The following is an 18,236-nucleotide window of genomic DNA, read 5'->3' as shown; positions in this document are numbered from 1 at the left end:
CTTGGAATCCAGTCGAGCACCATGTTTGTCCAACGTTGGTCATTCCTTCTTACAATATATGTCTGGTCCACTGCCATTTTAATATCTTCACCCCAGTGATGTCCCAGACTGGTTTCCGAACCCATTCATTCATTTTCTTGTCCCTTCCTGTAATACCCAGCATACATCTCTCCATACTTCTTTGCATTGTTTGAAGCTTCTGAATTATCTTTATATTTAGGGTCCAAAGTCACACCCATACGTGAGAGCGCAGACACACAAGTTTTTTTATATTTTTAAAGGATTCCTACGTTTTCAAAAGCTGAAAACCACTGCTATATACAATTACTATTTCTTCCTTTCCTAAAGTCAGCCAGTTTTACCAAAACATTCCAGCAAGAAGGATAAAGAGCAACATAAGCACAAACAGGATACACTAAGCCCCGATGCAGGGAATCGTGCCTTGATCCAGCGTTAACAGTCTTACACACGATTAGCAGTTAGCGCTGGATCGGGGTGTGATAACTCATATCAGCACGCAATGAATCACCCCCTAAGTGGTTGAAATATTTTTAAGGACCATTAAATCGTAAAGCAACAATAACTCAGCCTGCCCATGTCGCCTCTACTGAAAGCAATATCGAAATATGACTAAGTGGCTCCACCTGGTGTGCTTTAGAAGAACTTCATAACATGCAATAGGGCACCCTGCACAGTAAGAATTTCATGCATGTTATAGGCTCTTAACACCCAATTATACGGAGCAGAGTGTCAGGAAAAGCCCCTGGCTGCGCAAACCATTATTTGGTGCTGAATTGTCCACAGGGCAGGAGTATCACAAACTATCCAGCGCGAGGGTCATTCCAGATTTGGAGGACTTTATCATCTTTACATTTAGTCCTTTTTATTACTAACATTACATACCTTACATACATACATACATGTAAGGAAGCCTCAATACACATGTATGCAGATGACACAATCCTATATGCACACAGCCATAGCCTCTCTGACCTTCAACACATACTTCAGTCTGACTTTTTGAGACTCGAAAACTGGATTTCCCAAAACAAACTGTTTTTAAACACTGACAAGACTGTAACAATGGTATTTGGGACCAAGACTAAATTTGTAAAGATTTGTAAAGCTTCCAGTGACTGAGCTCCTGATTAGAACCAACGCTAACACCACCCTAACACCTGTCACTAGTTTTAAATACCTGGGCTTATGGTTTGACTCCCACTTAACATTCGGGATGCACATTGATACCCTGACAACCAAGACCTATGCCAAACTAGGGGTACTTTACAGGAACAAATCCTCCCTAAGTCTCCTGGTCAGAAAGCGTATTGCACAGCAGATGCTAATGCCAATTATTGACTATGGAGACATAGTATATGGCTCGGCTCCTCAAACCCACCTTAGCAAACTTGACACCCTCTACAATTCCATTTGTCGTTTTGTTCTCCTATGCAACTCTAACACACATCACTGCGAAATGCTCAAAGAACTAGATTGGTCATCACTAGAGTCTAGGCGCAAAGTTCACCTTTCCTGTCTCACCCTCAAATACTTTCTGGGCAAGCTACCCAGCTACCTGAACAAGCTCCTCACCCCTACCACATGCAGCACCTATCACCTGAGATCAGACTCCAAAAGACTATTCATGGTCCCAAGGCTCAACAAAGTATCCGGACGTTCCTCCTTCTCCTTCCGTGCACCCCAAAACTGGAACAACCTACCAGAGACTCTCATGTCCACCACCAGCTTAAGTTCTTTCAAATCTAAGGCTGTCTCACATTTTAATCTGGTCTGTAACTGTTTCATACGCTCATAATATATATTTTCTTTAACTGTGCACGCAATGTCTTGTATATAATGTTCATTTATGTAACTGTATTTGTATCCATGTATTATTTGTTTTACTCTGTGCCCAGGACATACTTGAAAACGAGAGGTAACTCTCAATGTATTACTTCCTGGTAAAATATTTTATAAATAAATAAATAATAAATAAATACCAGCCCCATGAGATCTTTCTGCGGATAGTCCTCTTCCTGATACAGTGGTACTGTTCTTTGATCTGGCAGGAAAGTGTCAATCGAAGTTTAATTTGAAGGGATCTTATTATATAGTTTACAACCGTTACATAGTCATTCTAGAACATGAGATTGAAAGAAAACCCCTGGGCCCCTCAGTTTGCCTTCGGGATTGTACTGTTCCATTTAGTTTGAACATGCCAACACATTCTAATGCAGTGCGCTAATGCAGCGTTCATAATGGCCTTAATTCTCCCCTAGATCTAGACCCTTTATTAGATTACAGCAGGGTTGTTTGTTTTGATCAAAAGCTTCTTCTTTTTTTTTTTTTAAAGTATGTCAACAAATCCATAGCAAAAATTCCTCGTTACAAAAGTGGAATCCTGAGGCAAATCTCTCCCTCCCCGTTTCGCAAGTAATCCCTTCCTTGATAAAGCAGCAGAGTATGTGAAACATAGGGTCCACAATATCAGTAGTTCATGGACTTTATTACCATCTCGTTTTTTAAATTAAACTTTAGGGTAACCCCAACCAACCCCAATCTTCACTGAATGCACGAGACATTCAGTGCTTTGTTTTTAATAGTATTGGTAGTAGGTTATTTGTTGTTTTGCTGAGAATTAAGAAGACAGTTTCAAAAACATGAGATCTGTTAGAGGAGCAATACAACTCCATCTTTCTTACAGCACTGGAAACGCAGGGCCCTCCAGAGCTGAAGTGCATTTCCCCCCAGCTCTGACGACCTCGGCCCCTGAGATACTTACTGGTGAAGTTACTGTGATTACTTCCTGGTTCTTAAAGGGGGATTTAATGCCACGCAATAGGAAGACACTACCAATTATGTTGCAGCTTCCTATTGGCCCGAGATTTCACAGCCATTTTGGTTTCTCCTGATAGAGATTTAAACTCAGTAACATCACCCATAAGTATCTAGGGTTGGGTGGTCCCCGGAGCTGAAAATAATGGTGTTTGCAGGGTTAGGAACCATGGATACCCCTGAACCAAACAAATAAAAACACAAGGAGGAACAGCTGCTCCTTTAAGTAAATAATTCTTGCCAAGACCAAACAAAATAAGAAAAAAAAAAAAAAAAGCCTTGCTCGGACCTCCTCCTTTTAGTTCAACTTACCGGAGTTCCACGTGTTCATATTTAAAATAACCCTAAATTAGAAAAAAAAAAATACAGCAGTTACTTTTTAATGGCAATGATATAGACCTATAAACAAAATAATCTTGTAGGGATAGAAGAAAATGGCCACCAGCTAATCCGCTATCGCCTTGTGTTTTGCTACATGGCAGATAGCAGGCAAATCAGGACAGGAAGTTAAAAAAAAGGCAGAAGTACGATAAAGCCAGTTTCTGATTTGGGAGCCTTGGATAAATGCCTAAATGTCAGGAGACCTAGGAAATGGATCTTAATTAAGCCATCCAAATACATCCTTAGGGAATAGTCTGCTACAGGCACCTATTAAAACCACTACTATTCATCTGCAAATGTGTTGAGATTATCCAATGATGTTGATTGGTAGTTGTAGATATTAACTATGCGGTTTTATAATTATAAACCAGTATTTTGTGAGTGATGGTTCCCCTTTTATGTTCCCCCCACCCTCCCCCTTGTTGTACCTTCTCCCCTATTAAAAACTCAATAAAATATTTGTACCCCAAAAAAAAAAAAAAGTCCGTTTCTGAAAAAAATGTAATAAAATACCACCTCCTGAATTTGGGGTGCTACTTTTTTTATCAAACGGGGGGAAAAAAAAGTACGTAGAATCTATATCAAACATTTAGGCATTTCACTTACTTCTTTCCATTTTCCAAAACATTTCGCTGATAAAGGACACTTCTCTTCTCATCTGTGTCCTGCAATAAAAGTCTCATTACTACTGAACAACAGCGGCAGGTACTGGATCATTTAAACCTTTGTCTTCTAAAAACAGAAATGTATTTCTCTTAACCTTGTATCTTATTACTAGGAATGTGAAGAAAGGGAAATATAGATTTTCCTACTATATGTTACTCTGAATTATCTCCGTGCAAAATTAATATAGCAATGTCATCAATAGTGTTATGTTAAGATGTAGTGTGTGTATCTAGAAACATATACAGATAGTTTATATGATAATATTGCTATTTTGTTAATACAGTACTAGCAACTGACTACCCTCACAACTTAAGCAAAACACCATTAAATCACTATTTATCGCAACTTTGGACACTTAATGATGCAAAAAGCATTTCAGAACAAAAACACAATGGCAAATTACTCTTAAAATTATATATTATATAATATAATGATATCCATATCTAAAATGTAATTTCGTATTACGGATTGCAAATTTACTAGAAATATCACTGCAAATTATTATTCTGAAAAAAATGGAGCTTTTCACTTACCACTTCAGAAATCAGTTTGCACCAATCTCTCCGGAGCATGCGGTTACTGTAGTGAAAACGATGTTGTGCGTGTTTCATGTATTCCAGCTCAGAATGCAACTTTTCCCAGAATCCTTTGAAGGTTTTCATCTGTTCCGAAAACTAGTTAGTACCCTTAAATTGTAACAATCCCTGACAAATCTAGTCTAAAATGCATCAATCTTGCAGTGCAAAAGTATCTTTTAAGTCAATAAACACCCATGAGTTTATTCAAAGTCTCATACTGGCTATCAATGCATGTTGCAATCTCTGAAACACTATCAGACTTGCGCTGCATATTTATTGAGCAGCCTTATACGCTGCGATATTCAGTAACATTTCCATAACACCATCTTAGGCTCCGATTATACCAGGAGCTGCTGGGCAGCAGGGCAATGCGGTGACTCACCGTTGCGATCCGGCAAAGCAGCAAGTTGAACTGCAGGCAGGAAGCAGCCAGAGGAGACAGGGAGGCGTGGCCGTTGGCGGTGCACCCTCATTGGCTGAACCGCTCACGTGACGCGGTCGTCGCCTACCAAGAACAAATTTTGATGTCTGCTCTCCAGTCTGCCGCCCTGCAGTTCCAGGCGGCGCGCACGTTTACCTTAATAGGATTTCTGCATTTTGTTTTTGAGCTGCGCAGCGTCGCGCCACGAGACATCGCCGGCGTTTTTTGGTATAATCACGGCCTTACAGAACCCAGGCTATTTTTCCCCAACTACAAAAAAGTTCCATTTAAAATGAACAATGATTATAATTCCGTATGCAGTGGTATAGCAGAACAAAAACACACACAATATTATCATTTACCTTTAGAATTGGCAAATCTATTATTTCTGTTGAACATGACACTCCATCAATGACCTTGAAACACAAGGAGATACAAATAAGATTCAACACAAAATAGAATAGTGGACGTTCTAATATTTTCTCTATGAACAGCAACAACAAAAATATACATTTGTAGAGGACATCAAGTTTTACCCCCCCCCCCCCCAAAAAAAGTGGCTAATAAATAAACAGACCAATACAAGAGATTAGTAAAACCATCCTTTAAAACGTTATTGTTTTGAGTAGACTGCACTTATTCCCTCACCTGCTGTCTCTCTGTAAATTTCCCATCATACCACTTAGACTGTAAATTCTCTGAGGCAGGGATTTCCTTTTCATATGGTCTGATCTGATTTATTGCACTTATTTTACAATATTGTCACTCATGTAAAGTGCCAAGTACACTGGTCACTACATAAATAAAGATATACATACGTGATCTTGCCAAATTTCTGATTACCAACTATTATTTATTTTTTTTACGTAAAAAAAAAAAAACGTTCAAAATATACAAAATGTTCTCTCAAACTTTTTGGCCTAAATTGACCTTCGCCCAAAAAGGTCTAGCAAAATTTGCCAGAGAGACTACTGTATACTGAAACACCACCCAGAGCCTGAATTATGACTATTGCGAGCAGTTTTCCTCTCCTTTCTGGCAAACTTTGAAAACTGTGCACAGTTTTTTGCGTAAAGTAAATAACTGGCAAAAGTCGCATTGTTCGTGAACCTGAGCGAAAAAGTTAGCACACCGCCAGCAGTGAGAAAAACAGAGACATAGGGGCCAAGATATTAACCAATCAGAGTATGCCATTCAGGTCTTTGGAGTGCAGATTTAAACAACATGTTAAGCGTCAACTGCCTTTAAATTCCTTTTAAAAAAAAAAATAAAACGGATTCAAAATAGGAGTTTCCTTTATATTGTAATCACTCCTCCATTTTGCATCACTCTCCTTAATGCGACAAAGGAAGAGGATAAGACACCATGTTAGCCACTTGTCAACATACGAGTGAAGGGAGGAGGTACAGGGTACTGTAATTTTTATTTTATTAACCAAATGGAAGCATCCATACTATTATTATTTACAAGTTTAGCATTTCCATGCTGTATTTCTCTGTTTTACAGGTGTAACCCCCTGTGTCTGCTATCCGCACAGGACATGTCCCCTTTAAGAATTACATTCCACTGGACCATGTGACTGTGCTTAGCCAGTGGAATGACAGTTGGTGACAGTTGGAAAGGGAGCTGAGTGAGTGAGGGTGTACAGACCCATCCTGCACAGAGAGTTCATGCAGGACCCCTAAGAGAGAGGGAACTGCAGAGAGAGAGAGAGAGTTGCCCCACTGGACCAGTGCATGCAGCAGGGCCCAGCAGAGACCAGGACCTGACAGAGCAGAGGGAAGCAGGCTGCTACAGAGAGAGATTAGGGAGCCCAGCTGTGCAGGAATTACACCAGGCTGGAGTGGGTGAGCTAACCCACAAAGGATATTAACTGCAGTTATATTGCCATCAAGGTTTGATCTTTGTGAAGCACCAGGCCTGCAACACACACACAGTTTATGAGCTCCAACGATTGTGCTAGCACACCAGGAGCTACAGGCCAGTTCACCCATGATTGGTAGGCCGGACAGATATTAAAGTTATTTGTTTGCGCAGCGTTTACACTATTGGTATAGTTTAAGTGTGTATGGAGTGATTCTGAGATTAAAAGTCACTGTACTGATTCATATGAAATATGTAACACCACAAATTATAGCTATATTAGTATATAACACATGTTATAATTCATTACTACTGTGTTGTGTCTAGTCACTACAGTCTCACACAACATGCACCACACACTATAAGAATTAAACAGTAACACATAGGACTCAGGCTCCCGCCTCAGTGATAGGCCATATAATCTGAGGTAAAATAAAGAGGGGTTACACAGGTATAGAATAATATTTCTTAAGGGAAAGGAGTAAAGAAAATCAAACAAAGGGAGAGCTCAAGCATAGCATCCCAAAACATAAAAAATAACTTAACAAGACACCTCACATAAAAATAAAAAGTAAATACCTAGGTTATGGCTCAGAATAGAACACCGTTTCCATTGGATTCAGTGGCAGTGTTAGTGCAGACAATCCAATGTCCCACCAGGAAGAACAATAAAGCCTGCTACCTCTGTAATAGTAATCATATAACCACTTGGACATTGTGTGGGGATAGATGTGGCAAACACTCAAATAAATAGCCAAAAAGAAATTGGAATTTTTTTAAAAAAAAAACTTGAAGCAAAACTGGGGTGCCTGTATATAGCACATACTGCACATGCGGAACCAGAATAAAAACCATGCAAAGAGAAATAGATCAGTGCAGACATGGAGAGTTAAAGGCACAGCCGAGGCAAATATTTGAATAAATATAGTTCTATATTTATTTTGAAATCCGACGTTTCGATGCACTCGAGATCTTCATCAGGGCCATTAAAGAAATATTGCACAAATATTGCAAACCTAATTTGTATTGGGTAATTAGCAGGACAGAGCAAATCACTGGAGATATGTCTTATACTTCCACTAAAAGTAAAAAAAAAAAAATACACACAACAACAAAAACACCTTGGAGATTAATGGTGAGAGCCTCTAACTTATTAGTATTAACTATTACCCAAATCTTAACTCCTCAAGCTCACAATGTATACATTTGGTATATAAATTACTATTTGAAAGCGATAATGCAAACAGAAATGACATTTCCTTTTTATTGTAAACCAGATGTATTTAAAATAAAAGGCTGTTCCCCTTTCTGCTTTTAAAACATTGTATAAAATGTGCTCGGTCGAGTCTTGCAAAACGTTTAAAAAAAGGTTAAGAACTTCAGGATCAGTATAATTAATGTTTAAAACACTTTACTAGTAATTATTGTATTACAGAAGATATAAAGTAGCAATAATCCATTTCTCTCCCCTCCTTTCCCCCACACCCACACTCAAAATCCCCAAGTTTTTTTTTAAACATTATATGAACCAGGGGGACACCTGAGCGATGGTGACCATATTTTTCTCAGGACAAACGAAGACAAATAACTGACCGTGCATGCGCAAACGCCAACCACCCACGCGCCGACCACACATGTGCGAACAGCAGGAGCCGACCGCGCATGAAGCACTGATCGTGTATGTGCGGCCGGCAAGCACCAATCCCGCATGCGCGGCCGGTAAGCACGCATCGCACATGCATAGCCGTTAAGAGGATCGGACATGCGTGGCTGGCAAGCACCAGACGAAAACCGGAATATCTGCATACATTTCGGGACACCGGGACAGAGGACAAAGACACGGGACGTATGGTCACCTTAACCTGAGCTGAACAATGCAACTTTAGGGGAGCCACCCAAAGCAGACAGTTGCTTGTTTTCACTTTTGCCTGTACTTGCAAGGAACAACAAAGATGGCTGCGAGGTCACCCAATCGGAAGCTGCAATGTCATCTCATGATAAAGTCCATGCTTCTATTGGCTACCAGAGTGAAGTTGACACCAGTAGCCATATTCTCTCACAGAAGAAAAAGAGAGCAAAAACAGTGCACTGTCAGGGAGCCAGGTGGCAAGAAAAATAAAATACTATTTATTCAGCACCATTCAGTAAACATAACCCCAGGGGGTAAAACAAAAACTTGGCTCCCTGGCAGTGCACTGTTTTTGCTCTCTTTATCTTCTGCTGGACTTTTCTGTACAGTTTGCACGCCATCTGGATGGACTATTCAGGACATTTGAGGACAGATGGAGCGGGTAAGATTTGCTCTATTATTTATTGGGTGATTATTTATGGAGGAGTACCTTTATTAGCACTGGCATGACTCCAATGAGGCTACATCAGGGTGCTTACCGGCATCCGTGATTGTTTCCTTCAGGAGATTGGTGTTTTGGTCACTCACATATCACACTTCACTGCTATTCCCACTCCATTATTTACTCTGTCCTCCAGTCCTGGTTTATCATTATGGACATTTGTGCTTAAGGTTCCACCATCTCTGGAGCACCCAATTCTCCATATACCCATATTCTCTCTCACAGTCAAGAATTCTTGCAAGGGAATTTCAAAACAGTAACAGTCAATGCTATTCCGCACGAATATTTAAATTAAAACATTGCCACCAGATCTTACCTCATTCCAGAAGGGCACAGATGTATATGGTAGCAGTTTATCCAGGTGTATTGTGTCTAAACTTACTTTCCTGTATAAAGAAGCTGCAAAGGGCCCACTATTAGTAATAAAACAGTATGCGTTATTCAATCTGGAAAACACATGTTAATATTAATCAAGTATTTCTGTTACAATGATATTGGGTCATTGTTTTTTTTTGTGTATTTATTTAACCAGAAACTGTTCATCCTTACTGAAGAACAATTGCAGGTTTCTGAGTTTTTATTTACCTTTATTTATGATTCCCTGTCCCAACATAATTTCTTATAGCTTTAACACAAGCGTTGAGTTTTTTTTTTTACTCAGTGGTCAAAGTGTATTGAAAAAGTAGTCGTACTGTGCCTCATTTTAGCCAATACTAAACCTGGCAAATATTGGGGAAAAGCCGATTTGATCTTATTTTAGAGAGGATTATGCTCTAAAAACAAAACAAACAATCTTTAAAAGAAAACAATTTTTCTTTAAAAAAATATATTTTTTTTTAGCAGAGGTTATGGAGTAGCACAACTTTTTTTTTTTAAATTGTTATTATCTGCAATACCAAATACTATTACACTTTGACAACTGTATTACTCCTATAGTAGGTCTTTATTATCCTGATAGAAGAAAAAGCAGGCTTTGTGCCACATACGCAACAGGTTTAAATGCTTAGTGCGCAAAATTCCATTTTTAAGGCTTGACCAAAGATGGGGTTTTCATCTATGCATAAATACCCTCAGTCGACCTGTACAAAATATCGGGACACTGCTTAATATAGCACAATAAAAAAAATTACAAGCAGTTATCCAAAGTCATAAATATATATTTGAGGCAAAAGAACTCCCCCCTCTCATTTACTTCTGTAATATGCAACAAAACACTAATGTAAAATCCATACCAATGATGAATTCCTGTATGGGGTCAAAACTATGGCATGATGACGCGTTTTCACAGATCCATTCAATAATCTAAAACACAAGACAAGACCGCTGTTTAGAGAATAGAGATGCACATAATGTGTTCATCGAATCATGCTATATACCAAAGCACTAAAACGTGCGTGGTTTTTAGTTTTCTGAATGTGATAGCAGTGGGACCACTCACACACCACATTGCGACTAATGTTGCAGTTCCACCTACACAGTCTCCAAATATATCAGAGGCACAGCAACATATGATGAACTATGGATGAAGAGTGATGGTATCCAGCAGCGCTATTTACAGACCCAGTAACAGCCGCCTCGGACCTTTACCTAATCACTATCTCCTTATGCTTTGGGCGCCATCAAACTGGAAACCTTCTATAGCTGTGTGCCCTGCTGATGCTACATAAAAATAATGTAAGAAAAATCACATAGTAGGAGAGACAGATCTAATATACTGTAGACATGTGGCAAACTCCAGTCCTCCAGGGCCACCAGCAGGTCAGGTGTTAAGGATATCCCTGCTTCAGCACGGGTGGCTGAATCAGTGGCTCACTCTTTGACTGAGTCACCTGTGCTGAAGCAGGGATATCCTTAACACCTGACCTGTGGGTGGCCCTGGACGAAGGGAGTTGGCCACCCCTGCTCTAGACCCTCTGCACTTCTGAATAACTATGCTGATAATTACTCAAGTCATATGAAGCGGTTATTTGGCACATTTATCTTTGTACAATGGTGTTTTGACCTTAATTACATTTACAATGACAGCTGAATGGATGTTACTATTTTTTAACGTTACCTGCGTTTCCCCCTGCGCTTGCTGAACAAGGTGCAAGAGTGCACAGTGAAGAACGGCCAGCTTCTCACAGTCCAGTTTGCAGTTCCACAGGAACTTTAGAAGAAGCCATTGGTTTATGCTCACTGAGAATAGGTTTCCTGTACAGTACTCTATTACTGATGCTTCCAGCAAAGACTGCATAGGACAATCATTGCACATGCCTGTTATTCTTGCTGCTTCGTCTGAAAGAAAAATCCCAACTTTTCAGAATTTCCCTTCATTTTCTATTAAAGCAGAAATCACACAGCAAGTCTAAGGCTACGGCCCCAGTCCTCCCTGCTGCACGCGAACCTGACGATCGGCGGTCTGTAGGGGAGATCTAGAGAGAGTGCGCGGCCGTGACGGGGCATATCTGAACCTGCATTGGCTGCGCGCGGCCACGTGACCGCGTCGCGACAAAATTCTTGTTTTCCCTGCCAGCGTACACGTCACAGTGCTTTGCGCGCCCACACAGCCACTGGGGACTACCCCGCAGTGGGCCCCACCGTGACCACAGGGGACTCAGCCTAATACTCCAAGAGTCCAGCCAAGATTTGACTTCATATATCGTTTAAGACACATGCGCTAAAGTCATAAACGTATTTCATGTAGATACTGTACATGATAAACACACATATATATATATATATATATATATATATATTTTTTTTTAATCCTTTATTCTTCAAAAGTGTACAATGACATACCGTTGGATATCATAGTTGTATAAAAATCATCAATAAACTTCATCCTGACTCCACTTCTACAACTTCTCTGTGAGTTTCACGACACTACGTCACTTCGTAAGTAGAAAATTATTACATGTCTACAGATAGAGATACCCTCATCACGACTTGCAAGGTGTATAACAGTTGTTAACCCTTTAAAAACAACAATGAAATAGCCATTGGGTGCAAACATGCTGTTATAGTGTAGAACAGCTTTGCGCAAACTGGGCTGGGGGGCCAAGATTTGCTGGGGGGGGCACGGCTGTTACAGAGGCCCCGAGGCCTTCCCCAAGGCATTTAAATTAAATGCAGGGGGAGGCGTGAGGCCTCTAACGTCCCTTACCTGCTGCCAGCCGGGTCTTCGGCAACGCGTCGTCATGGCAACGCAATGTCAAATGACGCTGCGGGGTCATGTGACGTTACATGACCCGCGACATCATTTGACACTGGGTTCTAAGCGAGGGGGGGTGCAAATGCTGGGGCTCCCAGGCAGGAGGGCACACACCCAAAATTTTGCACACCCCTGGTGTAGAAGACGAGTGCAGAGGTATAACCAGGGGAGACATAGATTTGGGGGAAATAACCAGGTATGTATTAGTGGAAAATTAATTTTGTAATTTAACATTTGTAAAGGGACTAAGAGGAAACAGAGCGGAATTTCGCAATCAATCATCAGATGAATTTAGTGCAATAAATTAAAAATAGTGATCAGATTGTTATATGAAAATTGGACAAAAGGTGGGGCAACCATGTTATTAAAGGTTATTATATAAAAGTGTTAAGTAAAAATTTAGACGATACAACCAGTTATATGGCCTTAAAAAGGTTACCCCATAATGGAGATTTCAATTGATCAAATTATACGGGAAGGAAATAAATGAGGTACTTTAAATCAACAAGAATTACAATATTTGAAAGTACCTTAACCGTAAAATACCCATTACATATATACGATAACCAAGATTAATAAAAATGTAGAGGAACAGCCAGGTAAGCCCATAATCAGAGGAATAGAATCACTCTCGGGACATTTATCAGAATATGTAAAATACTTTCTACAACCTCTGGTCCAAGCATGTCAGCACATCTAAAAGACAGTACTTAGGTTATCTTGCTAATTGAGGCGGTCGAATGGAGGGACGACTATATTTTTGCCTCTTTATATATATTGGCCTTTTACACTAGTATCAAGCACAGAGATGGCATAAAAGCAGTTGGATTTTATATATATATATATATATATATATATATATATATATATATATATATATATATATATTCAGTGGTTGACAAATCACCAAAAAATCTACTCGCCACCTAGTACCAAACGTGTGCTGCTTGGGCCAATATTTACTCGCCCGGGGGTTAAATCCACTCGCCCGGGGCGAGCAAATGTATAGGTTTGTCGAACACTGTATATATTTATATATATATATATATATATATATATATATATATATATATATATATATAAAACAAATTTCGAGAAGAACAAAAAGGTTTTGTTAATATACATTCTTTTCCCATGTTTAATTAAAACAAAAAAAAACAAAATTTTGTCAATTGATGGGTTTAAGTTTCAATAAAAAAATTCTCGTTTAAATTTCCACTAATAAACAAATCAATTTGATCTAGGAGCTTCAATGACAATGTGATGGTGTGACTGGTGTGGGGGGATAATAAGAAATCTCTCAGAATGTGTCGTCATTTTAATGCTTATATATTACATTCATTTTGGAATGTTGTTAACCTTATGTACATTTATTTAGAACTTACTTTGTATTTTGAGGAACATAAAGTCATTCTTTTTCTTCTGAGCAAACGAATTACATGAAACAGATTTTTTTTTTACAGGTTATAACAAACAACTATTAAGAATAGCGCAAAATAAACTTTATTCGTTCTTTTCGAAAAGTTATGTTAAATAGAACACAAACAAGGAAGAGAAAAGACGACAAATATGCTAATATCCCTCTACTTGTCACTAAATACAATACCAGGACAAAAGAGATTACAGAAATAATTCAAAGACATTGGCATACCCTTTTATCCTGAGTAAAACTTTGGTGCAGTCTTTTCCTTTCCTATTTTTGAATTTGGAAGACAGAATCATTCTTACAGATCTCATGGCAAAGTATTTTCTTTGCAAAGTTGGAAAATCAACGACTTTTGTTAATGTATCAACTTTATTTTTTCCTGGAAACACCATTTAAAAAAAAAAAACTCTATTGCACTATTTTGTATGCTATCTGTGTTTGTACACACATACATATACCCTAGGAGGATTTGTGCCCTGATACATGTTTGCAAAGCTCTTCAAAGACAACCTGGAAGGTCTTAAACTTGGAGCAGCATTCCACCTGGGGTGGTAAACATTTTTTTTTATATTCTTTAGATTGTTTTGTCAGTCCTTTGATATTTTTATTAATCCAAATTTTATTTGCTAACGGTTCTAGACTCAGTGCAAATAATAAAGGACTATGGACAACCTTGTCTGGTCCCATTATTTATATTAATTACACCAGAGCTGATCCTGGCCATCTTTAATGTATCCCCTGGTTGTTTATAGAGCGCTTTAATACCATTTAGTATATTTCCCCCGATTCCAAATTTCTCTAGGGTTGTAAACATATATGACCAGTTCACTCGGTCAAATGCTTTCTTGGCATCCAGTGAGATTAGTAGCGTAGGTATTTTTTATATATTTGCTAAATGTGTGAGATTTATTACTCTCCTTATATTATCGGCTACTTGACTCCCTAAAATAAATCCCACTTGATCAGGGTTGATTATTCTAGGTAACAGTTTATTTAATCTTATTGCAATAATTTTACTATAAATTTTTATAAAATCGGTATTGATCAGTGAGATAGGTCTATAATTACTACAGCAATTATGATCCCTACCGGTTTTGGAATCATAGACATTTGTGCTCGCAACATTGAAGGAGGAATTTGTTTACCCTTCATAAAAGAGTTAAAAAGTTTTCTGAAAAAGGGTACTAATGTAAACTTTTTTTAAATTTAACCAACATTTATATATTTTTGATCGATTGTGAAGTCACTTGCGCTGTTTTGTTTGCACCATGGATGAAACACAAATTATATATATATATATATATATATATATATATATATATATATATATATATATAAATCAGAGGAAAAAAACCCAGTATCAACACATTTTGTATTATGCAATAATAGTGCGGTTACTAAATTTGGATTTTATCTAAAAACTAGGGTTTCAGGTGGGTTAAATACAGGCTGGGATTTAAAGTCACTTATAAATATGTGTCTCTTTCATGCATTCGTAGGTTAAATGTATAACTTAAAACAGCCATTCAAAGATGCTCTAGACAAAAAAAAACAGAAAACAGCGCACAACGCTCATCGTGAAATGTGTATAAACAATTTCTATATTAAAAATGATTCAAGGTTCTGCGTACATCAGATATATGAATAAGTAGAGGTCTTACGTTTGCTAGATCGAGTGGGCCTGATGGTTTCCAACTGTATAAAGATCTACACAAATTTATTAGGAATATCACCCTTAAGAGACACTTTATTAAGATAGATAAAGAAAGTAATAAAGATATATTAGAACCAAATATTATGACCCCATTGGATACCACGGTGGATAACTTGGAGTGTATACATACGCCGTTTAAACCTAGATCCAAATTTTATCCGGCCCACTCCAAGGGACACCATGTGGAAACATTCTTCAATATGGTCAATAATGATTTCCTCAGATTAACTAGAACCTTTAAACCAAAAAATATTAAACATAATATGAGTTTTAAGGAAAATCTAGCATTGAGATTTTTGAAGGATAACTCCAATTGAATTATGACAGGCCGATAAAGGAGGCGGTGTTGTTCTTCAAGATCGCCCAGATTTTGAGGCGGAAGCACACCGTCTCCTTGGGGATTCTGCTATTTATAAAAAGATCTCCAAGGAACCAACAATAGAGTTTACGGCTTTACTGAAGAAACTATTAGATAAAGCACACATTGACTTAGTCATATCTAAAAATGAATATGATTTTTTGTATTCTGAGTGCCCGAAGGTACCCATATTTTACCATCTGCCAAAGCTACACAAATCATTGAGTAATCCATAGGGTCGACCAATTATTTCGGGGATCCAGTCGCTCACGGCTAATTTGTCGCAATATGTAGACTTTTTTCTACAAGGCTATGTGGTTACATTGCCCTCATATCTAAAAGATACTTCGTCAGTTCTTCAGACTTTTGCAGACTTTAAATGGAAGGAATCATATAGATGGCTGACCTGTGATGTGCAGGCGCTCTATACACATATTCCCCATGATAAAGGACTAAAGGCAGTAAGATCATTCATTATGGGATCAATCGAGTTCATATTGACTCATAATTACTTCATGTTTCTCTCCCAGTTCTTCTTACAGGTTTGCGGGACTGCTATGGGGACACGTTTTGCCCCCAGCTTCGCGAACCTGTATATGGGGAACTGGGAGAGACAAAGCATTTGGACCAATAATCCATTCCATCGTAATGTAATTATTTGGCAGCGCTTTATTGACGACATCCTGTGCATATGGGATGGTGATGAGTCCAATATGAATGAATTCATTAAATATCTGAATGACATGAATTTAATTTTTAGTCACAAATCTGATGTGAATTCGATTGATTTCCTAGATTTGAAATTAACTGCTACTGAGATGGGGTAATGTTTCCACAAAAGTCTTTTTCAAAGAAGTGGATTCAAATAACCTACTGATGGCAACTAGCAACTAGCAACCTCAAGAGAACGTGGATTTCAAATATCCCTAGGGGCCAATTTATTAGAATAAAAAGAACTCGTAGTACCCCAGAGGATTTTGAGGAGCAGGCTCAGCAGTTATTTTGTAAATTTATTGAAAGGGGATATCCGGAATCCAGTCTATTGGCAGATCTGGATAAAGTTAGATGTATGAATAGGGACTTCATGATTGTACCTAGAGTGTCAAAAGTACCAACAGGCCTTAGTGGACAACTGGAGGTTCCTTTCATCACTACCTTTAATTCAGTCAATGTAAAAATTGAAGAGATCGTTAAAAAACATTGGGCAATCCTTTGTAATGATACAATCCTTGGAGATCAAATTTCACGAACACCTAAATTTATATACAGAAAAGCTAAGAATCTTAAAAATACATTAGCCAAGAGTGATATCTTTCCTCCATATAATGTTAGAGAGAGGTTACGGCTCAATAAATCTGTTGGGAACTTTATATGCGGTAATTGCTCTGTGTGCAAACATCTCCACAAAGATAGTAAAACATTTGAATCCGCTATAGCAAATGAAGAGTTCAAAATTGAGGATTTCATAAACTGTAATTCAACCCATGTAATATACCTAATAGAATGTGCATGTAATATTCAATATGTGGGCCGCACGAAACAATGTCTAAAAGTGCGGATCCAAGAGCACATCAGGAATATAAGACATGGGTATGAAAAACACAGTCTATCTAAACATTTTTTAAGGTACCATAATAAGGATCCTTCCACTTTAAGATTTAAGGGGATCAAGATTGTCCCTAGAGGAAGGAGAGGAGGTGATAGAATTAAAGATCTCTCTGTACAGGAAACTTATTGGATTTACCAATTACAGTCTCTTTCCCCGAAGGGGTTGAATGAGGATGTAGACATTTGGTCTCTTTATTGAACATGTCTATCTCCTTTATGTCCCATACCAATCTTTATATAATCTTAAGAACGTTATTAATCCTTTGTTTCTATTTTTTCAGTATCCATATGGAACAGATCCATTGCCAATTGTTATATATATGTTTTTTATACATTCAATTGCATTTATTTTATATGTTTATATAACTTTGTATCATTTATATGAAGTTTTTTAGAAGTAGATTAATTATGCATACAGCTGGATGTCAATGATGTCTGCTTATTAGCTATTGGCTGCTATTTAACTGCCAATTAGCCAATCACAGATCTATAGAGGGTATATATTGTGAGCATTTGCTCAATATCTTTAGTCCCTGAAGAAGTGGCCTTTATAGTGCTACGAAACGCGTTGGAATTATACCTTCTATTGATCTTATTTAGCCCGTGGTACTGTATTAGTACTCTGGTGATCTGATAGCAATTTTCGGCATTTTTCCTGACTGATGCCGATACGGTGACGTAATCACTGCCCGACGGCGTTCAGCGTGGTGCCGTGAGATAGACAGCAAACGCTGTTCCATGAGACTGCCAGTGTATCAGCTACCTCTGACCTGAACGGAGCTTTGGATTCATTTTCCTGGTCGGTGTGGACGCTACTAAGGGACTCTCTACACATACATTGT

The 18,236-nt window shown here is 38.4% G+C and overlaps 1 protein-coding gene across 2 annotated transcripts in view; it reads right to left on the bottom strand.

Moving 5' to 3' along the window:
- The window catches only part of GSAP (gamma-secretase activating protein), a 95,835-nt gene that overhangs the window by 32,002 nt on the left and 45,597 nt on the right, over positions 1 to 18,236 (bottom strand). For both annotated transcript variants that reach the window (XR_012801611.1, XM_075599623.1), the window contains exons 16-23: positions 11,152 to 11,372; positions 10,328 to 10,397; positions 9,412 to 9,494; positions 5,244 to 5,297; positions 4,416 to 4,544; positions 3,823 to 3,881; positions 3,148 to 3,179; positions 2,001 to 2,062 (exon numbers count right to left, since the gene is read on the bottom strand). Coding sequence is in view for 1 of the 2 variants with exons in the window: in XM_075599623.1 (XP_075455738.1) it covers positions 2,001 to 2,062; positions 3,148 to 3,179; positions 3,823 to 3,881; positions 4,416 to 4,544; positions 5,244 to 5,297; positions 9,412 to 9,494; positions 10,328 to 10,397; positions 11,152 to 11,372 (710 nt within the window). In the remaining variant the exon portion in view is untranslated. The remainder of the gene's footprint in view (positions 1 to 2,000; positions 2,063 to 3,147; positions 3,180 to 3,822; positions 3,882 to 4,415; positions 4,545 to 5,243; positions 5,298 to 9,411; positions 9,495 to 10,327; positions 10,398 to 11,151; positions 11,373 to 18,236) is intronic.

The sequence above is a fragment of the Ascaphus truei genome, chromosome 5, assembly GCF_040206685.1.
Source record: "Ascaphus truei isolate aAscTru1 chromosome 5, aAscTru1.hap1, whole genome shotgun sequence".
Classification (NCBI taxonomy): domain Eukaryota; kingdom Metazoa; phylum Chordata; class Amphibia; order Anura; family Ascaphidae; genus Ascaphus; species Ascaphus truei.
The sequence above is the reverse complement of the archived record's forward strand: the minus strand, read 5'-3'. Positions and strand labels throughout refer to the sequence as shown.